Source organism: Haliaeetus albicilla, chromosome 4 (genome assembly GCF_947461875.1).
Source record: "Haliaeetus albicilla chromosome 4, bHalAlb1.1, whole genome shotgun sequence".
Classification (NCBI taxonomy): domain Eukaryota; kingdom Metazoa; phylum Chordata; class Aves; order Accipitriformes; family Accipitridae; genus Haliaeetus; species Haliaeetus albicilla.
Genome location: NC_091486.1, coordinates 31,464,019 through 31,491,900, shown reverse-complemented (window position 1 = coordinate 31,491,900; position 27,882 = coordinate 31,464,019). Strand labels below are relative to the sequence as shown.

Below are 27,882 nucleotides of genomic sequence, written 5' to 3'. Positions count from 1 at the left end.
AACATTTATTTGTAATAGAATTGCATAGTGGAGCAAGGTTAAACTTAAAGCCCAAAAGATACAGACATATAAGGGCTGATGAGTCACTTGCTGACAATGGGCAGTACTTCATAATAAATGCACCACAGAGAAAAGGTGAAATCAAGGGGACTGGCAAAGTTTCTTCAGGCATTCTATCAGTAAGAAATACACAGAATGTTTTCTCAAAAGGCTTTCAAACTGGTCCGATTTCATAGTTGCTAAGCTGCTACATAAGCAAACACAGCAGTTTTGAAAGCAAATATACTACGAGCAATAACATAGGACTATACCAAAAAGGAGTCTAAAATCCTGCCTTCTACAGCAAATTTCCAAACAATGAGCTCTAGTTATTCCAGTTTATGTGAAAACTTAGTTCAAGGTAGCACAGTACTTGTAGTAGGCTTTAAGGATCACAATGGGAGGACAGTTGATAGAACTTAGAAGAATGCAAAAGATTTATCCTTGTCTTTCACTTTCTAAGTATTGAGAAAATAACTTCACTCCTTCAGTCTCAGTATATGTACAGAAAAATATCAACAACTTAAAGAAAAAAAAATAGTGGGAGCCACTGTCCATTTTGAGGCCTCTTTCTTCTCTGGAGAGAATGAAGAAATTATTGTCATCTAAAAAAATGAATCATCAACATGACTTTCAAAGGAACTGCAAAAGGACCTTTATGAGAAAATGGTCAACAAAGATAAGCATGCTACTTCAACCCAGCAAACAGTACCAATAATCAACAAGCAGTTTCCAATGTTTATTTTCTATCAGAATAAATCTAAAATAACGGGATCTTCCAGTTGTTAGAGCTGGTATACAGACACATAACAAGATTTTTTTTTTTTTTTTTTTTTTTTTTTTTTAAGAACCACAGTTTGACTGTTCTGTGTCTCATCATGTATAGAAACATAATACACAGTTTAAAGGAGGGGTTTACTCTGATAGTAGAAAGAAGGGCAATGTTTCAGTATCATAAAGTCCTAGAACACAGAAATTCCCATTAGAGATTGCCTATCTTGGCAGTATTGCTAAATTTATCAAACAGCCTCATAACATTACAAGAGTAAACATTTCCAGGCTAAGGTAAGGATATAAAAAACCTACTTTTACATCCAGCAGCCAAACTTAATAATCTACATTTACATATTCTTAAATCACAGTTCCACTCAAGGCAACCATCTCCCTCAAATGTACACATGCATGTATTTAAGTTCTAGCATGCAGAGTGGTTTCAGCTTCAAATTACCCTTAAAAAGACATATTCAAAGTAAGGAGGGGGAGGCAGGGGAAGGAACTGACACAAAGATTGACCAAGCATATTGGCCTGACAATCATCTCCATAGAAAGTTGTATTTTTCAACATTAAGGATGACTACTTAATTTCCTTACAAACACAAGTATATAACAGTTCAAGAAAGCCCATGAGATGATCATTTGTAGTTAAAATGTTTGTCCCAAAAAGATTACTAAAAAGATTACTATAAAAAATATTTTTGCAAACACGTTCTTACTAAACCTTCATTACATTATGCTTTTCTCCAGATTAAATATGCTTTCATGCGAAAGTATTATAATTTTAAATATGTTGTTCCAATAATTTACTTTATTGCTAGTAGTCAGTGATGCAAAACCTCAGATCAAAGCTTTCCTCAGCCATTCCCACTCATCTCACTTACCAAGTTGTAAATGCCAAGCAGCAATGCTTCGATGCAACCATTACTCTGCCTATCCCTGCTGGCAGTAAGACGCAGATATACCCAGATCAACTCTGGCAGAAATTGCAGTGTGAATCTCTTGAGCCGAACTTCAGAACTACGATAAAGTTCGAAGAGCTGGTGGCAAACAGGCTCCAGGAGCTGTGGAAAGGCAAAAAGGCTAATGAATTACTGTTAGGCTTCTCTAATAAGGGAGAATGAAATAGCAAATATAGGGGCTATAGTATATAGCCACTGCAGCCAGTAACAATGACATTACTTGATGGCAAATAACTGAATAAACCAAAATAATATCTGCATTCCTTTTAACGAGATCTGTAAGGACAGACCTGAGGGGCACTGGTATGCTGTATTAGGAAATATGGACTTACTACAGCCACTACCATCTTGTGCTTTGAGAACATTATTCTCTAGGGCTGTCAGTATGAGATTTATTTTGTATACAGGTACTAATTTAAGGCCTGCGACAGACACCTCGCTTGGACTACGTGCACCATAAAACTTTAATGGTGCAGTTATAAGGTTTATAAAAGTAGAAAGGTTAAAGATTAGCTGCTAACGACAAGTCTATTGACAAAAACATGAATTAATTTCTTACCTACAGCTTTTTAGTCTCAAACCCAACAAGTGTGCATTTGTTTGTTACAATGCAAACTGATTTTTCCATCTTGAGCTGCCCTTCAGGTTTCAGTACAAGAATCAAAAAAGGCTCTTATCAAGCCAGTGATAAGCACAAGAAAAACCCTGCCATTTTAAGAGTCTACAATGCCAAACCAATAGTTAAGATGCATCCACAGAACTGTTAATCAACAGGGGAAACAACAACAAAAAACAACACGTCAAACTGTCTCCCTCTTTCCCATGACTAATCAAGTTTTTAATACCAAAGTCAAAAACTACCAAAAAAAAAAAAAACCACCCAACTCTGAGAGGAATTTTGATAAGGTCTATGACCAGTATCTAGTATTACATTCTAAGAAATAGGATGATCTGACCTAAGGAAAATACTCATAGGATTTAAGTCCAAAAAGATGGAAGCATCCATGTAACCTAAAGCGCCTATATTCATATAGAAGAGTTAGAGTCAGAAAATACAGGCCAGAATCTCAAATAAATCTTCTTTCTATCTGTACATGCTTTATGCAGCTCTCATATACATACACGATAATATTAAACATTAAATTCTACGTACCATTTTTTTTTAGAGCAATAGAAACCCTACATTTGACCAACACAATAGCAGCTGTACTGGTGAGACAAAAAGGCATAAATAAGAAATACCCAGAGCAGAAGATCAGATAAGGAATATATGACTACTCTTTCAGTACACACTCCCACTCCCAGGTATATGCAGCTTAGGACTTGCAGAGCATTAGCAGTACCTTTCACAGACTTTGATGCATTCTTCTTTCATTAATTTGTCCATTCATCAAAATCTTAGTACCCAGAATTTCCTATAGAATTCACCATCACTCTTTTGCTATGCTGTATCAAGATGTACTTCTGTGGTTTGTTGTGAACCATCCAGCCTCTTAAAAAGCTTTGAAACAGTCCCTTGCTACCAGCAGAGGGACAGACATTTCTACAAGTGATTAGTTTGAATGTTTGATAAATGCGCAGTGCCATAAATCTGTACAACCTCACATACACACAGTTAGAATTGGATATTTTACTCTGGTATATCACAAACACAAAACATAAATTTGACAGAATTTTCTATCAAGATAGCTGCCTTGAGAGATAATCACCCAAGAAAAGGTGAACACATTAGTTTCATTTCTAACACAGCGTATTCTGGTCAATGAAGCATACCGTTTTTAAACCACTGATTACATAAGCCATAATGTGACATCTACATAAAATAAAACTTTGCTATCAGATAAATCTCTTCTTATACAAGGCTCTGATATAAGTAACTTGTATAACAAGGCTTCTGATTGACAGCCTAGTTACTCTAAGCTAAAAGCCTGTTTTTACAACACAAGCAGAGAGAGACTCCACGAGAGAGGGAGGGAAGAAAGCCGCCACTGACAACGTTGATGAGGAATGAGAGAAGTCCAGTCATTTGGAGCACACAGATTTTTTACAAGCCATATATGTAAAACACCTCACCACTTAATATTTGTTTTGGGATACAAATGAAATTAGAAGCCCATAAAGCTTCTATTGCAATCACTTTAATAAAACAATGCTAGGGCTTTCTCTATCAAGTTGAGCATGTATTATTTTATCTAGCGTATTTATTACAGTATTTCATACATACATAGCACTTTATGTTCAAAAGATACATAAATACATTCCTTCTTAATTAATATTTACTTAGTAGAAACTCCTATCTAAAAGTGATGCTAATTATTAAAATCATCTGTTACAGTAAATGTTCAAATCCTCAGAGACAGAACTGTATCCTTGTTTTATGAAAGCCCTAGCACATTTCAGATGTTCAAATAAAAAAAAAGTGGTTAATAAGTAATTCAGAGATCACTGAATAAATTTGTAGGTTTTTTTGAAAATAAAATATGAGCAAGAAGCTAGAGTAAAGAAGAAAAAGAAGAAATCTCTGGAAAAAAATAAATACAAGCACATCTGCAAGGAGATAACAGGTGCAAGAAAAGCTAAACAAATATTATCAGAAAACAGACACATACAGCAGCATAGCTATAAATAGTACTTCTGTTAGATTACAGATGACAGCAGCCCAAAACTGTTTCCTATTTGAAATTAGCCAGTCTAATGCAAGTCCCATTAAAAACAGTGGAAAAGAATTATTTACTTTAGCTAAAGTCAGATGAGACTCAACCAGAGCAGTTACTGAGTTTATTCTACTTTCCTTCAAATTAAAATTTTATAAAATTAGTCTTTTAAGTGAAACCATGCTCCCTAGAAAGAGACAAGCAATATCCAGTCACTGGTGCTGCAAGCATGTAAATACTCGTTTCTAGTAGTTGTCATATTAGTTGTGCAAAAGGTTTAACAACTGCAAATTAATTAGGTGAAAACCTGAAGGTTGTTTATAGCAACTACTATAGCACTTTTGGTGTGTTCAGAGCTTTAAGTCCACAAGAATAAGCTGCCATCACAAAGACACTATAACACAAATGATTTTCAAAGGCACGAACACCCAAGTTTTTCCTATCAAAGTATAGTATGATTGTCTCCCACCTGGAAAGTCAAAACTTGATGCTGTAAGAAAGAACAAATGTTTTCCCTGCATCCTAGTTGTCTGGCTTTTCAGAGAACCAGCCTCTTCCAATTAATTCTCTGAATATAAATACTGAGAAGACACTGGACAAACAGAGGAAATGGAGCTTTTGTCACTAGTAGTGGGTGTATACGTGACTGGCACACGCTTTTTTAATTCCAAAGATCTTTCAGTCCAAAGTCAAAGGAAACTGCGTAGCACAGCAGTCAGCCAAAAAATCCAAAGTAAAAAGTCTCTTATAACCATATCTCTTCTCTGACAAACTAAAAACTTATATTAAAAGAGCTTTTCTACTAGCATAAACAGCAATTAGCATAACAAACAATTACAAATGAAATTTTTACTGGCTTAAATATACAGTAAGTGACAATGATATAATTTGCAGACTTCATTGTTACACCTCACAGAGGTGCAGACTAGTCACATGTTAAGGAAGCTGATGAATAGCTTTAGTTTGGCTTATTTTACAAGTTTGCCATATCTTAAGAGCCATACCTTGAAGTTAAATATAATACATTATAAAATGCGTGACAAAGATTGGAAATGCTTGCCTTGTTGAAGAATTCAATCATGGTAGAAAATAATGTGCTCATTTTAGGCTCAACTATAACATAATGGGTGAAATGAGTTATTATTTGACGAGTACTGGGTCTGGGAAGTGCTTGGCATTGCAAAGGTGATCTCATTTTGTTTCAAGGCTGAGCTTTCCAAGTTAAACCTAAATAGCCCCACATGAATATTCAATGTTTAAATTTCAGTACAGCATTAACTTAAAATCCGTAGAGTATTTATGTCTACCGCCATAAACCAACTCCAAAAATTATAAAACTATCTAAAAATACAATACTTCAAAAGCACTTTATTTTAAAATTCAAATATTATGCAAAAATCAATAAATTATTTAGTCAAATAAGCTGTTTATGAGCAAGATCACTCTCTAGTCTTTATGTAACTTTCTGTTCCAGTCATTATCTTCTCCATATTAAAAAAAGTCAGGGAATTTCCTAAAAGGAAAATAGTAACAGTTGTATTTAACTTGACATTATGCTTGCCTTCATTTGATAGCTCTCAAATTGTCAGACAGCTGTCAAAAAAAGAGAAGCACCTTGGTTGGTTGTTTTGGTTCCTAAACATGCTGGTTCTATGTTAAATTATTAATCCTGGTCTTACCACGATAGAATTATGGGATTCTAGAAAAATTCACGTTTGCCCTAAACAGTTCGCCCCTTTCAGGAAGTTTTAGGTCAACTTTATCAGTTGTACTAAAAAAACCACTTGTCCATCAAGTTTAAGATCCAGCAAGTACATTTTATAATAGTCTACCACATAAGTTTTATCTTCATAAGCAAACAGTTATCCTTCTAGCAAATAACGTCCTATAAGGCAAATTTAAAAAAAAAATTCACTTAGAGCCAAATATTACCACAGAATTATGCAAAGTAATTAATTAACTGTGGTTATACTCCTCACACGCAAATAAGTTTGGAAGAAGTGCAACAAGGAAATACTGCCTTAACAAGCAGAACCTGAAGTTAGTCATCTCTGAGTCTGGCATTACTTATCTTATACCTGATACCAGAATCAGGCCCAAACAGTAACAGCAATTCCAAAGAGTAGTATTTGACAAGCATCAGTAGGCAATAACGTAAGATTACTGTCACACCCTTAAGAAGATAGTCTTTTTGCAAATCTGGTTCTTTGCATCATATAAAAAAAAAAATAAATGAAATGCTTATTCTCAAAGCAAAGGAAAGCTTTTACATTTTCAGAAGTATACACACACACGAATACATACATACTAAAAGACAACAACAGCAATGGTGGCTTCAGGTTGAAGAGAAAATAACTGTAGCTTCAGTACAAAGAAAAAGGTCACTATACAAGTTATTTGTAACACTGAAATGAAGTTGACAGCTATGAAGCTTTTTTTTTTTTTATTGCATGAGCATTATGCAATCTCCTTTAAGCTCAGTCAAGCATTCAGCTTCCAAAAGCAGCTGAGCTGTGCTTAGGCAAATAAAGAACTTCCCTGCTGTATACACTTGCCATTTAATTTATACATATACAAGAGATCACAGATGATAAATCAAATATTTTGAAGCATTTTATCTAAAATAGTTTACACAGCAGAGAATGGTATGCTTGCACAATTTATTCAGAAGTTGTATTTCACATACTTTCCCAGAAATGTGCATAGCAGAAGCCAGTGGAATAGAAAGCTCAGTTTAACGTCATTTGCAAAATGTATTATGTACAAGGGTAAGCTAAGTTTTCATTGTGTATATTTATATTTTGGGGTCCTGGTTCTGTTCTTGTTTACAGCAGTGTAAACCAAATAACACAAACATGATACTAGTATGAGCAAAAGAAGATCTGGTTATTTTAACAGGACTTAATAAATTGATTCCATCTTCCACTGTAATAAGCCACTAGGTGAGAAGCACGTTGGTCATATTGGGTTTCACTGTTAGGCCTACTTTTTCTCTGTTACAACTGAAAGGTGTTTTCTGGGAGGAAAAAAACCAACAACAAAAAAACCCTGCCTCATGCCAAATCAAGTGTAACAGTCAGCTGTGGCAAGTAAAATCTAGCAGACAGCATAAACTGTATCTTTGGGAGCAGACGAGGTTATGTCTTATCAGAAAGGCATTAAAGTAACTGTCAAAAAAACATGAAAGTAAAAAGAGGAATGATACCCACATTAGGTCAAATTAAAAAGAAGAATCTTCCTCTCCATCTCCACATCTCAGTTACTCTAGTTTTAGTTGTAGAGGTGGAAGATATAGGAATGTAAACAATAATCTTTTTTGAAGTCTCCTACCTCATTATTTGGGTCTTGAATGACCTTATAAAGAGCTGGTACCAGTGGTTTTTTTCGGTGCAATGTAGCTGCATAGCTGGAAATTTGTGTTTCAGGTAATGCCTAAAGAAAAAAAAAAGAAAAAAAAGTGGTACCCTGATAAATCAATGCTTCCAAGTATTAAAGATCTCCACAGAAGAATTCAGTCTTATCCCAACATCAAGAAAAGTTCCTGAAGTTCAGAAAATTTCCAGACTCGTAACCTAGTTCATTCAGTACAAGTCCTTCTCCACATGAATAGCATTTAGGGGCACATATCAACTTTCATGGTTAAATCTAAAAGCAGTTTCAGATTTATTTTTCATAAAATCATTTGCTCCAGCTTGATATGAGGACTCTCTTTCTTGATAGTCTGTATTTAACAGGCACTTTTCAAAGTCTTTATCAAATCAACTCAAATTACGTAAAATGTGTGGATAATCTAGAATGAGCGTGGACAGACTGGAGTCCCACCAAGCACCCACATCTGTGGATTTTGCATCCTTGGCCACTCAACAAGTTTCCAACAACAGCATGTAATGACTTAGTGTGTATCATCAGCAATGTGAGAAATTACTAATTCTTAATTTATATAACAGATTAATTTCATTCATAGCAATCATGAAATCCAGTTTTCTTGTTTATGCATTATCCTGTATTTCACTCAGCATCATTATCAACATGTAAAATAGCTTTAAAATACTTCAGATTCTTCAAGAGAAAACAGTTATTTTTATGCAGACCATAGGGAAAAAAACCAGCCAAACATTTTTCTTTAATATTTTTTTAAACTCTAAACATCTCTACTAATTTTTTAAAAATATAGAAGTTGATTAATTAGAAATTTGGGCAGTGTTATCCAGCTGTTAGTTAAATTCTATCGGCTTGATCTACACAGAAATATATACTTTAAAAAAAACACATTGCTATAGCAGTGTTCTGCTCTACAATAATAAACTACTATTAGAACTATGCATTGTATATTATGTACTAGCTGACCCATTCACATAGATCTTTGCATGCTTTATGCATTGTAAGTAGTTGAAAGATTAAGTAATAGATATTTAAAATGTTAATTATTGGATATTTGGAAAAAAAAAAAAAATCAATGTTGTGTGGCATAAAGCCAATGGTATAGCTATCATTCATCTTCTCAGCTCACCTTGAATTCTGACAGCCATTCTTCCACGACACCTCGTTCTGATCCCAGCATTTTCTTACTACTTTTGCTTCTCTCTTACCTTTAGAAGAGAAAGGAAAAAAGAAATTTAATAGGAGTTCTGGCAGCAAAACTTATTTTTTCCTACCCAGTGAAAAGCTGTTAACATATTTCCATAGAATTATATAATATCAAAAATAGGAAAAGTTGCATTTTGGACAACTGGTCCCATTTTCTAACAATGATTAAACTGTTCTCTTCAGACTTTTAGTCAAAAGTACTGCCCATTAATGAAGGAGAAGGAAAAAGAAGGATTCAGTGCTTCAGGCCAAAATGTACATTATTTAAGACAAACACATCACCCCATTCTTGCTCCCTTACCGAATATAGTACAAAGAAAAGACAGGTGGAGCAAAGTAAAGAGCATCATGGAATAAATCATGTGAGACATCGTAATGACACTTTTAGATACAGCTCAAACTAAAGCAGTTTCATAAAACCAGTTATTAGAAATCCTAATAGCAGAACTTTACTCCTTCAACCTTGTTCTTAAAGAATTTTGAGGCTTCTCATTCAAACACCAAGATTTAGCTCTTCTAGAAGTATGTTGGAATTTTCAGAAACAAAACAAAACAAAAAAAAGAAAATTTGCAAGGACAACTGTTGTTATTTTTTTCCATTTTATGTATAACATTCATAGTCTAACATCTTCTGAATTCTCATAAATTTAATTCTCAAGGCAACAGGAAGAATGGTTAAAATGCAAGGCATCATTAGACACCTTTCCTTGATGTTTAAATAGGTCTAAGCAACAAGGGTCATTTTGTCTTTCTGGGGGATCTCAATAGAGGTTGGCAATACTTGGAAGTCATTAAGGTCCAAGAAAATTTTAACTTGATGAAGTGAAATGAAGCTGTAGCCTAATACTAGAGATGAAAACCTAAGAATAGTGACCTGAAAAGGGATAAATTGAGTAGACAGTAAAATGTAAGAGCTCTTTGAAGCCATACTAGACACAGGAATACAGCAATTCCTAGTTAAGGTTTCATCAAAAGTTTATTTTTGACAGGACCTGCAGGTTAACAGCTGCCTGAACAGAAACAAGAAACAGAAAATCTGTGAAGGGACACTATATTTTAAGAGATACTTTGGTGGGGTTTTTTTGTTTGGGTTTTTTTAAGAAGTTGCTATTGCTATATAACAATTATATGCAACAAAGCTGTCACACACTGTCATACATCTTCACCACATTTTTCCTAAAAACTACAAATACCCATCAGCTTCAAAGCCTTTGGTTGTTTGTTTTTTTTTTTAATTATACAAAGGTTTCCAAAGACATCCTTTTCAACAGATAGGGAAACAGGTATCAGTCATCAGAATGAGACATGGATATAAGTTAATTTAAAACGCCACAGGACATGCTACAGAAGTTGAGATTTAGTTCACTTTGCCTGGAAGAAAAAAACATTTTCTACAGAAAGTGCAACATTCAACTTTACCTCTTTAAATAAGTCAATTTTCTAAAGGAGGAAGAGGAGGAGGAACGCAGCAGTTTTTCAACCTGGGATGCATTTGTCAAGCCTTCAAGTACTGCCCTGTTTTCTGAAAGGTGAAAAGAAACTCTGACAATCACAAAATAAGGAGAAATACAGTAAAGTAAACCAAACAGTAATGAGTTGGGGGGGGGGGGGGGGGGGGTGTTGACCTTACAAATTGAAGTTTATCAAATCCACTAAAGCATATCTGGGCCCTCCTGTAACAAAGCAATTGGCCATTTGGGAAAAAAAAAAAAAAAAAAAAAGAAAAAAAAAGGCTGTGCATTTTAGCAGGGGCAAGAAGGGAAGAATTGCCTTCATCCAAAAAGAAGGATTTGTCACCTATGTGGAAAACCCTTACGTATTAGTGGTGCACAGTACTACAAGCACACTAGAAAGGAAAACTGAAGCACTATTTCTTACGAAGAACAGTGCAAGAAAGATGCAAGATGAAAGAAAAGAGTAATACTTTTATAAAATTTGAGCTGAATCAACACCCTGACTTTGGAGAACATATACCTGTTAAATGGAATACATTAAAGATTCTTCCTTACTATCATTGTTCTTAATACATATTCCTTACAGAGCCAAAATTTCAATGTCACTGCAAAAATTATGTATTACACTAAAGTTCACCTTTCACTGCAGCATCCCTTCATGCTGAGCGTGAGGTAAACAACACACAAATGAGCCCACTCTAGGTACAGTACCTGGAGACCTCTAATAGGACATTGAAGTATACGAACAATGGGTGTATTCCATACTATACTGCTTATTCAATTAATTACTTTTCCAAATTACTGAATTACCAAAAGGTGTCCCCCCCCTTTTTTTTCCTTCTCTACGCTAATTAGACATAGGCTAACAGGAGGTACTATCCTTTTCAGGCTACACTGCAAGTGAATGCCTTTATCACAAGATGGTATACACAAACCAATGTCCTCTATGAATTTTCTAAAATCAACTGTGGTTTTTTTTTAAATGCAATTCCTTGCAGAAATCTTAAATAATACACTTCTGAATTAAGGAAATTCAAGTCCTCCTCTTCTTTCTCTGACAATATTTATGAAGGGTTTGAAAAACATAAATTTCTACCCTATAGGCACACGGTAGCTGATTACGTACAGATTTTTAAACATGCACAGGAGACCTGAACGACAAATATATGTATGTATTTAACTTACTATCGGTTGTTTCTTGTAATTATCAGGCATGCATCTTTAAGACAGAGTATCAGGCCTGTAAGAGTTGATTCAGGACTTCAGAAGCTTCTCAAATTTTACAGCATGCTAGAAAAAAACTTTACATCCAGACATGATATCTGATATACACTACTCTCTAGAAATATCATGGGGTCCCAACTAGCTCTAAGTTATTACGCTTGCTGCCTAGAGGTTCAGTTGTACCTAACCTGCTATCCCTAGTGTCAAAGCCAAAGATACAGATCCTGGAAGTTCACCGGCTGGGCCTTTCTAGAGCTGCATTAAGTCGACATCATTTTTTCCTGGATAGGAACTCAAGTTATTTTAGCCCCAAAGCAAGAATCACAGTTATATACCAGCAAATCAGACAGGGGAAATTCTACTTCTGTACAGTTTTCCCCACAAAAGGACCAAGCACAAGCAGATGTGTACAGACATGGTTGGAGAATCAGGCTGTAACAGTTCAAAATTTTTCATTCACTTGTCAGTTTGCTTACAAACCAAATCTGCAGGTTTTCTAAAACTAAATTTAAGTAGAAGATAATTAAAAAGAAAAAAATTACATAGCATCACAAATGGGGTGTGAGGGTTCAAACTGTTTTACACATAGAAAACAGTAAATAACAGTCCTTAAATCAGAGGCAAACATCAGCTGTAACTCATGGCCAAAAAATTCCCCTCTCCTCCAAATGATTACTTCATCTCGGAAGATCCTGTTAAAACCTAGAGACAAGTTGCTCTCCTCCAGCATTGTATCAACTTGAGAGATTACATCAACTCTGTATGAAGTTGACTATTTCCTTGGAGAAACCTTGCAAAGGGGAATTAAGATTATGCTTAAAAACAAACTAACAAAAAACAAACAAACAAACAACAAAAACACATGCCAAAACACAAATCCCCCTTCTCTTTACACTCCAGTGAACAGCAATAGGTATGAAGCTACAGCACAGCTCCAATAGGAAAGCAAAACGTGTATTCAATAAAGCTACACTGGGCACCAAATGCTACTAAGTATTTTAAGTAGTAACAAGTATTCTTTGCCATATAGCACTACAATTCAGAGCAAGACTGCAAGGAGAACCCTAAGCAAGCTAACTGTTGCAGAAATAAGGAAACACACAAGGCTATCAACAAACACATGCATCAGGCCAGTAAAAATGTAGTAGCTTGGAGTAAGAGAAGAATACTACAAATAAGTGAAATCAATGAATTGGAGAATTAGCAATTCTCCTGAGTCAGCATTTACCCTGGCATATCTAAAGACATTACAAAAGCACCGAGAGTAGCAAGTATGATTCAAATGCCTTACTGCAAACGCTATACAGATCCCAATGTTTCTACTACGTTAAGTCAAAAATGTCAAATATAATGGCGTAACACGTAACCTACCTAAGAAATTAACTCTTCTTACAGACGTCTATTGAGCCTTAGAGAAAGTCCACATATAGATATTTGTCAAATAAGTCAATTCATATAAAGTTAAAAACTGAACCTCTGCTGGTGTCAAAATTTGGGTGCAGTCTGATATTACAGTTAAGCCCACCTAGTGGCTAGCTACCATGAAAAAGGAAAAGCTGACCTTCCCCTCCAGTATCCCACACACCTCTCTCCCAATGTTTGTGGCATGTATTGACCTTCAAGCAAGCCCTGTTTGGGGACTTCTTCCAGTGTAAGTCAGCTTCAGAACCAAAGCCATATCTGCTGGCTAGGACACCAGCCATCTTGAGAACAACTGCTGAAGCACAGAGCTTATGCTATGCCCTTTAGGAACAATGCCAGGAAAAAAATTCCAGTGCACAGTGTTTTCTTACATGTAAGACTTTAACAGTTCTACTTTGAAAGAGCAGAAGAATTTTTGTTAAGGGTGTATGTGATAATCTCCAAAGTATGCAAAGGATTAGAATATGGGGCACCTACCACAGAAATCTTGTGCTTATTCATCCCTGTAGAAATGGACACTGCATAGTACTTTTTGTATATTTGTTAGAAGAATGGGGGAAAGAGAGCTTTACGCCATAGATCTTTTTGGGCCACCTCTACTGTATGATCTATCCATTCTCACTCAATGAAAATTCCACATGCAGCTTTGTGTGGTTACTTATATAAATACAGCTAGTTGTTCTGATCCTTTCAGAATGTTTTTGACAGGGTGTGCCTTAAAGACCAACAATACGAACTATATCCCAGGAGGAAAAGCACCTTATCTATGTGTCAGTCTTGCACTACATTTATAGAAAAATATAAACACAAACTGTTCATTTCTCCAATGCTACATTTGCATCCTTCCTGGAAGACTTCTGTAGGGTTCGGCGTTCGGAAGATCTCGCGATGTCACGGAAAGTTAGAGGGTTAGTCACAGCCTTATGATGTGTCTGTAATCGCGCCTACCCTTGTTAGTATAAAAGGAATTGACTGCGCAATAAAAGGCGGAAGTTGGCGCTCACACTGTGTGTGTTATCTGTCTCTTTCCCTGGTCTGGGGCTGACCAGTGATCTAATCGCGGCACCCTGATATGTGGCGAGCGCTACAGACTTCTTCAGCTATTAAAGCTTGCTTTGCTCATGTGGCTTAAAAAGGACAGAGACATATAGCTCTGCTGTACCAATACAGAAGTAGCCCACACCTATTCCAGCTAGAATTACTCTACTAGCTCGGTTTTAGGACAAATAACCTCTCCCTTTCAAATTATCTGCCTGGATATTAAAAACATTTTTAAGGACAGGCAGGTTAGTCAGGTCATGGATTTACAGTACACTAACTCTGCGCTGACTCGCTACATGACCACTTAACAAAAGCACAGTGAGCATCTTAGCGCAGCGTTGTGCCTCCCCACTGTGCCCACCCTCCGAGCCACCCCATCAGCGCAGGGAGCACTGCCCCATCCTGCACCGCACCAGCCAGGCTGCGCCTGATGCACAACAGCTGTGTGACTGCCTCAGCCTGACACGCAGACCCTGGTCTGGGATTGTCACATGAGCATCTGTAAAGCACACCTCATGCTTACACTCATTGCCTAGTTTGCTGTACCTTTTGGGGGGAATAAATAAATCAATCAAGCACCATGTGGGTGTGTGTCTAAAATAAACTGGTTCAACTACATTAAATCCTGTGCACATTTATTCAAAGTTGAAGCGGCCTGAACTAAGAGTATTGAATTTCATTGCCAGAGTGTTCATGTCTCTCCCAAAGCAAACAAAATACAAGGAATATAAGAGCTTTCTCATGTTTACTTTAGAAAGACTAGATTATTTTTTTCTGCTATGGCTCAAAGGTTCTTATAATATGTAGGAACCATAACAACTAAGCAGAAATTTAGTTACTAGTAACAGTGATAATTAAATATACTAAAATACTTTTACATATGGACTGATTGTTAAGATTCCTTAAATACCAAACAAGCAAGCAAGTTTAAGTTCACACGAAAGCATGGAACAGAAAAGTTATAGTTGAGAACACAGTCACTCAACATTAAAATCAAATATAAAAATCAATTACTGGAAAACTTCCCAAAAAAAAGCACTTAACTAAAAAAAAAATTTCTCCTAAACTTACTCATTTGGCATAAAGTGGCAGAATATGAGACATAAGACTGTTAAATCATTTGACATGGAATCTTTACACTTAATATTAAAGCTACAATACTCTGTTCTCAAAGCAAGTCACAGTCTTACATTGTGCATCTGCAAATTACAGTTGAGATCTAAACAGAATTTTACCAAGCAAAAGCACTCTTCTAGCTCATGCTATGCACACAAATAAAAAAGTACGAAACCACGGGTTAACTCCTGATGTTAACACATGATCTGCCTAGACATTTACAAACTTAACTTCCATTGGCATACATGAGAGTACTTCACAACTTGGACTTTCCAGGTGCACTCATGACAGTTTGGGGAGGATTAGACTAGTTATAAAACACATATAAACCAAGAGACAACGAAAATGAAGTTACCAACAGACTGAAATACCATGAGATTATGTTTAACTTACAAACCTTTTATTTGCTTACCTCGAAACAGATTCCCATTTTAAAGATACCTTTCATATAATTCACCATTCTCTATATTGTTGTCTTTGAAAATATCAAAGTCTGAAATAAAACTTACTACAGTAATATACTATCAAAACAATGAAACATAAAACTCTGATAACTGCCCAAGAACTTTTGATTTCTACAGTAATAGGCATGGGAAAGGGTTTAATCAACTTCTCTCATCAGAGAGCGCATTTTTCACTTACATATAGAGTAAAAACACACTGACTAAATACGTTGTTATTATTATTATTTACCAGTCTGCATTTAAACCACTAACCAAGATCAATTTGCAACAGCAAAATGATGACCCAAATAATCAGAGCCAACAGCACTCACTATACAGATACACCAACTATTACAGTGAGGATTAAAAAGAAAAAAAATGCTACCAGTTAGATATTAATAATTGTTGACATCTAAGAAGATATGACTATTCAAGTATGCAGCAGATTTTTGGTTGTTGGTTTGTACTTTATTTGGGGGTTTTTGTTTGTTTGTTTTAAAGAAGCCAGGATTTTATACTGGCTTCAAAACACATGGGAGAGATTACATAAACTGGCTATGCACTTCAAGAATGAGTCCATTTTTCTTCTGGCATTACATACTAGATGTCACGATGTATATTATGTAATTGAGTCCTACCTGCATGATGAATAACAATATTATATATTTTTACCTCAAAGGGTATGGCAAGAATATTTTGTAATTAAAACCTGGACTGTCTCAACAAAAAGAACAAAGCTTCAAGCTGTGTGATATCTTTCCAGTGCCACTCATGCAAGAGAACATTACTGGCTGACAGCAGGTCTAAAAGAACAGAGAACTCAATTATCAATATAGCTTGTTCTTCCAAGCTACATATACACTCCTCTCACATCTATAATTCATTACTGAACATGGAAAGATGTGTATTTAAAGAAAGATTTTTCCACACTACTTCTGTAAAAAAGTAGAATAGAAAGCATCAAGAATGCATCCTTACTCTGAACTAAGTCTGCATTTAATTCCTTTGATCCAGAATGTCCATAGCTCCATAACAACAGCACCTTCATTTAATATAATTAACGCTCTGGGAAGCAGAATAGATAAAAGACAACATAAGGTGGTCCAAACTACACAGGAAACATGCTTCCCTACCACACACACACTTTTACAAGACTGGTGAACTCTGGACAAAGGAGACTGGACAACATGCTGACAAACGCAGAGAACAAAAAAACAATTTGAACTTCTCATGACAAGTCATTCCTGAATGCAAAGGTTTAAAAGACTGAACGGAAAAAGACTGGGTAATACATTCAACAACTTAATGAAAACATCTGCTCAGGAATATATCAGCAGCCAGAAAAGAAATCAAGATGTTTGACCACACAGAAGTGCTACAAAGTACACCTGAAAACATGTAAATAGAGCATATAAAATTGATAATATGCTCTTATTTGAAATACTGCCCTACATTTAATTCAAGCAACCTAAAAAGGAGTATGTATAAGGCAGAAAAGTGGTTAAGAGGCAGTTAATGATGAAGATGGTGAAAAGTAACTTCTAACTTGCATATGGGAATAATTTTTAAAATTCAAAGAAAAAAGAACTTGATGTCTTTGAAGCACATGGAATTAAGTGGTAAGGAAAGCAGAATGGATTTTTTGTAAGAGTAATACAAAATAAAACATTAAAATGTAACAAGGTAGAAATGTTAGACTGCTAACAATATACAGTTTCTCAGTGTAAGAGTTGGACTCATTACCATAAAGTATCATGAGGGCAATAAGAAGATATTTTAGATAAACATAACACCTGTTTCACATAATTACTTCTTTTGTAGAACAAGAACAGTAAAGGAGAAAACTTAATGGTGTAAGCTAGCATTTAATTTATATGCTTCACAAAAAAACTTCTAGGAGCATCTCCTTCCTTAGTTGCTCAGTATATAGGCGTATACAGCTTCATCCAGCTACTGTCAAGTTACATGCTAGACTATATTAAACAGCCATGGTATGGTCTGATTTCCACGCTAGAAAAGGGATTGACTCTTAGGCCAATCTGATACCAAGAGAAAATAAGACCAGCCTTGGGAATGTTCAATTTTGGTAGATGACTTCTTGTACTTAAAAGTACATGTATTACAATATATGTTTCTTACAACGAACATATCACAAATATGATTGTGATTTCCTTCTATCCATCTACAAAAAAATATTATTCTATCACAATCATATTTAATACACACTTATATAAGCTGCCATTTTGGTAAGGACATGAAAAATAAACTAAAAAACTGTTGTCCTCAACAAATGAGAGCTACAACTGCAACTTGGCATTAGAAACAGGTACAAGCATTCTGCCAGAACTCTCTTGGCCATACAGCTCCACAGCACAGAGAAACAGAAACTTCTGCAAGGTACAAAACTAACAAAGGCAGAAAGAAACAAAACATTACCTGGACAGTTATTAATTTAAATCATCAGCTCAAGCATTCTCTTTAATAGGAAGAGAGTCCTTTTCCAACTCCAGTTCTTAGGTAATTTAATTGCAAGCTTAAGCAGACAAACATGCACTCCAACTTTAAAATATAAATGCTGACGTATTCTATACGTGGGATTTAGGTTGCCAGCCTTATTAGAAGAGCCCTAGTTATGAAAAACAACTTGGATAAGACATTTCTTCCCTGCCCACTCTGACTCACTAGTAATAACCAGGCTAAAAAACTTTCTTTTTGGATACCAGCAACAAAGTTAGTTATGTGAAAATGATGGGAGAAAGCCTTACCACAGTGAAGTCAAAGATGACTGACAATACTCCTGTAACTTTTCATGGTACCATACCTGCACAGTGAGCTCTGTTTCTTACCAAAAAGGTCGCACTGATTTCAGCTGCTGCCAAAAAAGGGCTAAAGAAAAGACACAGCCCATCTGCTCCAAAAAGCCTCCTCTAAGTCCTTTTAAGCCCTAAATTATCTTTTGTGCCTTTTCAAGCACCAGAAAGCTCAGCTGCCAAACCTATCTTTCTACAATTACTACAGTGAAACTGTGCTTTGCAGATACAAAATTGCTGAAGACAAACAATTAGGGCAGTGTGAATGAAAATACAATGCTGAAAATAGACACTTTATAACAGAGTTTAAAAAATTCTTTTAAAGCTGCTGTTTTCACTGTATTGCACAGAGTAGTTGTAGAAAGCTACAGAAGTCAGGTGACTCTAGAGAAAAAATTAAGTCCTGTTTGCCTCACAGAGTGTAAGAACCTGAATAAAACACAATTGTACGCTTGTAGCTAAATCCTTGTCTTAGGAGTTCATGCAATGAATAAAACAGAAAAAAGAAGAGTTAAGATGATCGAGAACATGGAAGGAGACATTTATCTTCTGTATATGAAGAAAGTACTCCTTTACTTACAGAATCTGGGAAACAATAATATAATAAAGAAATTATCCTGCAGCCTTAAATACAGCAAAACACATGTTAATTATTCTATTATAAAGACTTGATGCACTTATATATACACACACATACGTAGGTTAGCCATAGAAATGTTACCTTATTCTCTCAAAACCAGTTTCCTTAGAAACAACTTCATGTAGTCATCCTACACTAAACCTAAAACATTCTCTTGTCAGGATCCTGTGTGATAATCCATCCTACGCTAAACAATACAGGCTCATCCTCCCTTTGCATCAGTTCATATGCAATAACTCTTCCTATGCTGGTTTTGTCTGCAACTCATTAATTTCTTTACTTACGAAAACATTTCCATGCAAATTACTTTCCATGTAACCCTACCTCTCCCAAACACCTTCTTGGTTCACAGTTTTGGTTCATGAAGTAAATTAAATCTAGAAAGACTTAACTAAATATAGAAAATGCATAGTAAAAATGGAGCCACCCCCAAAAAAAACCAAACCTAACAGCAAACTAACACTTGCAAAACCACAGTTAAGGGACACTCAGTGCTCAGTACGAAAAATGAGCAGGCACGAGCTAGGAGAAATCTTGAAACAGAATTTCTGTGGGAACAAAACCAAAACAAAATTTAAAAACAAAACAAAACAAATTAACAAAAAAACACACCACCAAAAACCCCTCAACACACACTTTGGAATAGGACTGTAAATGTTATGCTGAGAAAGATCACTATCTTGCCTGCAAAGCAGAGAAGTGCATGCAGAAACAGTTGTAGAAATATGAACTGCAGATTCTAAGCAGCTTCCCATTTTTGAGCTGTAAAATTGTCACTTGAAAGAAATAAGTCTGCTTTATTATGAAAATAGCCATAAAAAATGAAGTCTTTATCAATTCCGGACCAATAAAATATCAATACATATTTGTCGCTGCAGTATCTGCTACCAACTGTAATTCACACAAATTGGAATTTAGGTTACATATTCATTAATTAATTTACCTAACCTCCTTTCTTCTACGCTAAATATTCCCAAAGAGATCTAACCTAAAGGTTCCTCTGCTGAAAGTAATGAAATCCCTCATTCTAATCTTTCCAACTTCCAGATGGTAAAGCTTTCAGCTCCAGGAAGTAGAATGTAAGTAAATGAAGCTGACAGATTTTCCCCCCATCCATACACTTACTTATACATCCACAAACTCTTAAACAAGGGGAATCTTCAAATTTATCTGAATTTACTTCAATTATAGCTAAAATTACGTCAAATTGCTGATTTTTAAAATGATACAGTTAGAATACAAAGTTCCAACATAAACTGTCAAAATGCCAGAGTTAAAGGTCCATGAGCGCTAGGATATATTCCTTTACTGCACGATGCCATAGATTTCATATGTGTGACTCAGATGCATCATTCACATTTAAGACGTATGGTTTTCAAGGATAAAATTAATTCCAATTGATATTCTGGTCTTGCTTTTTCAATACAAGTTCCCAGACTTTAAAAAGCAAAGTGAACAACAAATATAGTTACATGAAACATCACTGATCTCACCACTACTCATCAAGACGACACAACTTCAGAATAGCACAAATCTCTTCTGCTTGACCTAATGGAATATATGAGGCAGTCAAGCCCTGCACACAGAACAGACCAAAGCCCCACACAGAGGCTGCCTGCTACTCACAGGTAAAGCAGAGTAGCATCAAGAATCCAGAAACACAAGATCCGCTTCAATTTTCAGAGTCAAAACTCCTCAGACCGTAGCTGCCTTTACTACTTCCAATTGTTACTTTACAGGAAACAACTTCTCTTCTTCCGTGTCATGCATCACAGCATTATTTCAGTGTCGATCATTCCCGATCTCACACTTGTTTTCTGAAAGTTAGAAATGGGTTTTAAGAACCGCAAAGAAGAATCTCACAAAATGAGAAGAAAAACACTGTTATTTTATGTTGAGATTAGACAGACCGTACAAGTCAGAATTGCCACACGTAAATAACACATGTTCCTGACCACCTTAATTCCGTACAACACAATCCATTAAGAGCTACTTTAACATCAACTATCCACACAGTTGACCCAATTGATCAAGGTGACTGTGCTATAAAAATTGATGCTCATGACCAACCCTACTAACTTCACTAGGATTCCTCCAGAGCAAGAAATTACGTGGTCTTCGTCGGACTCTCGCCTTCACAGAAAACAGGCAAAGAAACAGTGCCTCTAAAGAAAGCACAATCCCTTTTAATCACCTTACTAGAAGCTCTCATGAAATTCTGAAACTCAGCTTACTATAATTGGCATTCTGTGGCCTATGACATGGAATTATATGCTACTTCTCTGTGAAATAACTGTATTAGAATTAAAACATTAGTAAACGTAAACTAGTGCAACAACTACACCAGTTTCCCCTTTTGTCTTGGTATAAGATTAATTATTAATCTTCACTGTTGAATAGTTAAACACAACGCATATTGTTTACACAGTCGTTATTATTCTACTGTTAAATCAATATTAGAACAGAATAAAGACTGACCAGTCATAAGGAAAGACTAGTTAATATTTTAGTGTGAAGTGGTTAATTTTTTATATATTTTTTAAATAGTAGAGGAGCACTAGGTTACTAACATATGTGGGGGTGTTTCTTGGGGGGTAGTGTTTGGTTGGTTTCTGTGTTTTGTGGGAGTTTTTTATCTGAAATTTAAAGTCTTTTTTTCCTAGGACAAAACTTTGCATACAATCTTTTTAGGAATGGAATGTAAACCCAGCACAAATAACTTAAATCAACCAGATCTTTTATGCACCCTGTTAGGCAAGACTTTCCACAATACTTTTCATTTATCTAAGCTACAGATCAGTATTAAAAAAAAGAGGAAAAAAAAAAGGCAAAATAAAAAAAAGCACACAGCCTTCCACAGGTATGGCCCTGATGACTTCAACAGAAATGCACAGCCCTATTACCACCCCTGCTGACACTGCAGAAACAAGAGCGAGATATTAAATACTACTATTTTCATCCATGTTTTCTACTCATAGCTGTGTGGATTGTCCGGCTCATAGTTCACAAACGAGTTTCACCATGTCTAGTGCACACAGGCGACTCATGGGGGGTTACAAAAGTGACCCAGCCTTGGGTTGCCTTGAGGCCCTGTCTCTCACAACTCACGGGGAGCTGTGTAGACAGCTTAGCCCTGGGTTGTCTGATAAACCCTAAACTAAACAGGGCAGCGGCTGCACCATTCAAAGAACCAAAATTGAGTTGAGCCTTGAAATCCCTTAACAAATAGTATGCCCTGAGTCTCAATCCAACCACTATTCAGTTGCTGAGGGAGCAAGGTAAAAAAAAAAATAATAAACCCCAAAACCTGGAGGGTTTCAGCTTCAGTTTCAAATGACAACCTTGTGTATTCAAACAATCACAGACCAACAAAGGAAAGATAAGGGGAAACTCCACTCAGATACACATAATCCATTTAGGCCTATATCATAATCCACTTGGACATAGTCATACACACCATTCCACAAATCAGGGGATAAAAATTCTAAGATTCAGGTTGGAAATGGGGGGAGTCACTTCTCTCACTATGCAGTTGGCTTGCAAAGGACACCCACCCCCCTGCCTTGGTCAGGATGCCGGTCAAGGTAACTTCCCTGGGATTGAAAGCCCTTACCTGGAGGGGTAAGTGAGTATTGTTTATGCTTTAAGTTTGTAAATGTGTTTGTGGTTGTCTGTGAATCGCTTGTGGTTATAATAATGTACTACTCTTGCCTTAAAAAATTGCAATAGTGCATTCCTCCATTGTATCTGTAAAACCTGTGATAGTGGCGTGTTAAGTCTGTAAGTGAAGTTCAAATAAGTTGTTTGCTTGAACCTTGCAGTTAAGTCTGCAAGTGAAGTTCAAGTTGTTTGCTTGAACCTTGCAGTTAAGTCTGCAAGTGAAGTTCAAGTTGTTTGCTTGAACCTTGCAGTTAAGTCCTTTTCCATCACATCAATAGCCTGAACAAAATTAAAAGGTTTTTTTTGTCAAATACTGCCTGAATGTACATTCAGAAAGCAGCAGTCTTTCAAGATTATGAAAATTACAGATTTAACAGGCAACATTGAAAATCCAGGCAGCTAGCTTCATCGGTACCCTTCCTCCAGTTTGTTTGGTGCAGAGGGAGGAATGGAATTTATTTATACATGGTCAATTTTACAATGTTCTAGCTTTTCAAACATACTTTCTTGCACTCAAAAAATCAACAGCAGAAATTCTCACCAAGGACTTCATGTTCTAAACTTCAGCCATTTTTACATAACCTCACCCATACACAGAGAAACTCTGGGGTTTTGTTTGTAATACTAAATATTTTTCCTGCTAAAAACAAACTTCAAAAGCAGTTGGTAGAACAGTGTTATTCCTTTCCTCAAGTCTCTTGAGTAAATTTAGCTTTGGAAAAAGACCAGAGATGGCCTTATATGCAAACATGTCAAAGAGTTATACTACTGCTTTTTGCAACATTAATCTTCTTCAGCAAATTCTATATATTACATCTACTTGAAATAGAAATACATCCACATGAACTATACTAAACATAAATAGTTTCCTTATTCTTTTACAGGTTAGTCACACTGCCCATCTAGGTAACCTTTATGATCTTACACTTTTTTTACTAATTATATTGGCAATACAGCAAATTCAGTTCATTCTCTTCAAACACATGATCAAAAAATTTTAATCAAAGCCCAAGTTTAATTAAACAGCCTGTTAAGAGTGTCACTCTTCTGTTTCTCTATGCAATTGTGCTGATAGGAATCAGCAGCATTTACCGAAGTTCAAGCACCAGCTACCTGAAATTGTTAGATTATACGTTTTTGGTGTAAGGAATGTACTCATCTAACATCCTTCATACAGCATGCTTCACAAAACACATGCAGTCCTTAAGGGCAACTTAGAAGGTTTAGAAATACTGAGGTTATTGGAATGCAGACAGAGGACCTGCAGAGAGAACATTGAGTAACTTCTCAAAAAGTAGGGTTGATGAGGTATAAAGCCAAAAGGAAAGAAAAAAAAAAAACAAAAAAACCCACTAAAAAAAAACACAAAACCACTACAACAACAAAAAAACCCACAACAAACCAAAAACAACCCACACAGCCTACATGTGACTACTTCAGTACATGAGAAAACTGTTCTGAACAAAATACAAATCCAGACCTAACACCCTGGTACTTGCAATTATGTGCAGATTTGCAAGTTAAGATGATTATACAATAATTATTTCTTACCAGTGAACAGCAGGAGTTTCATACTTGGGGGGAAATTCTCATGCTTTTTGCCTTATCTGCCAGCTATCCAATTGGCACATTGAAAAGACTTTTGCAACCATATTCTAACAATTTTATTTCCTCATCAGTTCTACCTGTTTCATTTGAATAATTAAAACCAAGAAATAAAGACTGTAACTTCAAACATTCTCCTGCAATAAAAAAGGAAATGCTAACAAAACCCTTTTTATTTTCCATAGATGTGATGCATATGCATAAACCTACAGAATTTACTTAATAGCAACATTACACATTTCAGAAAGCTATAAAGTCTGCATTCACAGAGACAAAGAGATAATCATCACAATCTATTCAAAGTCAACACACGTTAAAGCACAATGTCCCGATAGTTCATAGAAATAGCAATCAAATAACTTTTACTGGAATTTTGCATAAAGCCCATACATGCAGGAAAAATACTGTCTATCAAAAGCTACCAAGTGGAATATGAATTTGAAATACCTCAAAACTTGATAAAGCTGAAAACTCTTTCAATGGTGATTAAGGTTTTCTAATTAGCATAGTAATGTCCATTTAAGACTTATGCCCTCTTCTCTCTCACAAGACCAAAAATTTATTATCAAGACAAACTATCAAATACAGTCTCTGGTAGGTTACAATCATGAGAGTATCATCAGTACAGAAGAGCAGTCAACCAACACACCCACGCACATCTCCACCAGCCAAATGTGGTAAAGTTCCTACAAAACGTTTCAGTAAAATGACAAGCAGCAGTGCTGAAAAGCTCTTTCCTAGCAGCTGGGGGGGGGGGGGGGGGAGGCATAGCACCCCCACTGACCAACAGATCATTTTAAAGCTTTCTGCAGCATGCATCAAATCTTAATTTAGTAGATGGAATTAACATCCAGTGACACCTTCCTCTTTACTTAAGTTTCCTTGAACTTCCCTCTACTTTTCTCACATATAGCCCAGTGTTCTGTCTTTAGCACAGACCTATATCTTCAAGTTCAAGAAAAAGGGCACAGAGGAAATAAAAAACAACCTTTGAACATTTGGTAATTATACGTTGCCAAATAAAGTAAAGGGCGGGGGGGGACACAAAACACCCTGTGACAATCAGCGCAATACTTGATTACACAATTTCAGCAGCAGCAATGCCAGGTAGTATTGGCCACTGACCCCTAACTCAGTCTGGAATCCATCTGCAGACCTTAACCCAATTAGGACTTTGTGCACAACAAATGTGAAATCCCAGTGTTGCACATTTATTTTTCTGCCTTAGCATCATGAGTTTTACTCAATTTGAAATATTGAAGAAGCTAGGAAAAAAAGGGTAAAATTACAAAGTTAATGTACACACATTATTACAGAGTTTATTAGAGCATCTCCAACCATTTTCCTAAAATTTCCAGAATTTAAGTTTGGGCTAACCTGGCAAGTTAAAAACTAGACATAAAATGCTAACATTTTAACTTCAATCAAAAAGGTAAATTCACGCAGTAGTTTGAGTTTTGCCATGTAAACTGTAAAAGTTAATTGCTAAAAACCATAGTAGACCTGTAGCTAACTGAAAAGATTTAACCTATACAGAGAAAAAAAGCAAAGCACACACTCTCTCAAAGAGTTTAGTGCAGTGATTCCTGGAACACAAGATATGTGTGTGTAACACAGCTGCCATTTGAATGATTTAAACACCTAGATACCTCAAAAACATTTTTCTATGGCTGAAGTGACTGTAACAATCCAACAAAGTTTCATTTCTGTATGTACAAAGAATGGCTGCATACGTAGTTTCACCATTGATGCAGAAATGGTACACATTCTGTGATGGTAGCAGTTATTGTCACTAGAACTACTATACATCTTAAAGGACTACAATGCATATTCCAAGTCCACTCAACACCTGCACAAGCAAAAGGCCATCTCAGTAATTTCTGCAATTGGTCCTTTGAAGATTCACAGACAACAAGCCATGACTAAACTGTTCACATTCCAGCAATCAGCTGGACAGACTGGGCAAATATTCAGGGCAAATTATTTTAAAACTTTTATTTGCTGTCTCAAGTTCTAACGCTGATTATGGTTAGGAGAAAGAAAATCTTGTTCTCTCCTCCTCCCCCAAACAAACAAAAAGCAAGCTAGGAAGTTCATTTATTCCACAGATAAACAGAGGCTTGTCAAACTCACCTGGTGTTTACAGTAACCTGGGGGGAAGGCAAAGTTGAAGAGTCACAGCACATGAAACAAGCCTTGGCAGGTGCACAGATTTAAGCAAACAGAAAAGGTAGTAGCCTGCTACTAGCCAACCTGTTCACCGCAAAATCATGAAATGCATGTGACAGTTATGATTTAAAGGAAGGGTTGCTGTCACAATGTCTATGAAAATAAACAGCAAAGAAATACAACTTATGAATGTTATAGCTTAAATTAGTTCAGTATTTTAGGTATTTCTTTTCTGCTTTCATTCAACTTAGCCTCCAGCCTAGGATTCCCATCTCTATTTTTACTTCCATAGGTAACATTTAACTGTTTTAAGAGATTTTCATTAAGCTCTTCCTACTCTGACATGGCAAGATTTGCGCTGCAATCTGCTGCATATCATTAACATGAATTAAGGTATTAGAATGGCTCACATGAAGTCTGACAAAACCAGCACCTCATTCTGCGATCTTCCCAAGAAATTACCACAAATCTGGTTTAATAACTTCCAGAAACTTAAGGATGTTTCTATTTGAAACTATTGCACAGATGCAACGCTGAAGAGAGACCATCAGGTATCATGGTTTGTCAGTTACACAATTATCAAATAGAATGGACACACAATTAACAATCCAGAAGCAGGTTTGGAAGCTCAGCAATTTTGTCTAAGGCCTGTTCTATGCTAAGAACAAGAAACAAGCAGCTTAAAAAAAAAAATCCACATGCGCGTAAGGAACTAGTCATTTTTCCTTTCACATCTAACCCCCCCTCGCTCTCCTCTGTGTCCATATTTAGCTCACATCTCTATGCTGTTCCGGCTCAACTGAACATCTAAAAAAAAAAAAAGCAATGGAAAGTTCTCCACTGTTACACACAGAGAAATATGAGCTTTTGCTAGGATAAATCCTTCATCAGCATGCCTTACGTTTCTATGTGAAAGGGCACATTATTATTACTTAACAAACTTCTCAATCACTTCTTCTGTAATTTCACTACGGTAAATGGACTTTAACCAATCATCTGTCTATCCCACTGCCGTTATTAAAATATTAAGAGTTTGAAAAGATATTAACACCCCTTCTTACTCTTATACTATCACTGTTCTACAAAGAAAGACTGGTACTATCAAGACTGGGTTCTAACGACAAACACACATGTTAGTTTTGTCTACTGAAGTTCAGTTCTAAGTAGTTTAGCAAAGCAACATGGTTACAATAGAAGCCTGGAAATTCACACTCTAACCTTAATTCTGCATAAGCAGATATAAATCTTAGCATTGACCTCAACTGTGCCAGAAGCATGAAGA

The 27,882-nt window shown here is 36.0% G+C and overlaps 1 protein-coding gene across 4 annotated transcripts in view; it reads right to left on the bottom strand.

Moving 5' to 3' along the window:
• HYCC2 (hyccin PI4KA lipid kinase complex subunit 2) overlaps nt 1-27,882 on the bottom strand; it is a 60,182-nt gene that overhangs the window by 24,507 nt on the left and 7,793 nt on the right. For all 4 annotated transcript variants that reach the window (XM_069781759.1, XM_069781762.1, XM_069781761.1 and 1 more), the window contains 4 exons: nt 10,436-10,538; nt 8,940-9,018; nt 7,760-7,861; nt 1,698-1,877 (listed from right to left, as the gene is read on the bottom strand). In XM_069781759.1, coding sequence (XP_069637860.1) covers nt 1,698-1,877; nt 7,760-7,861; nt 8,940-8,990 — 333 coding nt within the window. In that variant the 5' untranslated portion in view covers nt 8,991-9,018; nt 10,436-10,538. The remainder of the gene's footprint in view (nt 1-1,697; nt 1,878-7,759; nt 7,862-8,939; nt 9,019-10,435; nt 10,539-27,882) is intronic.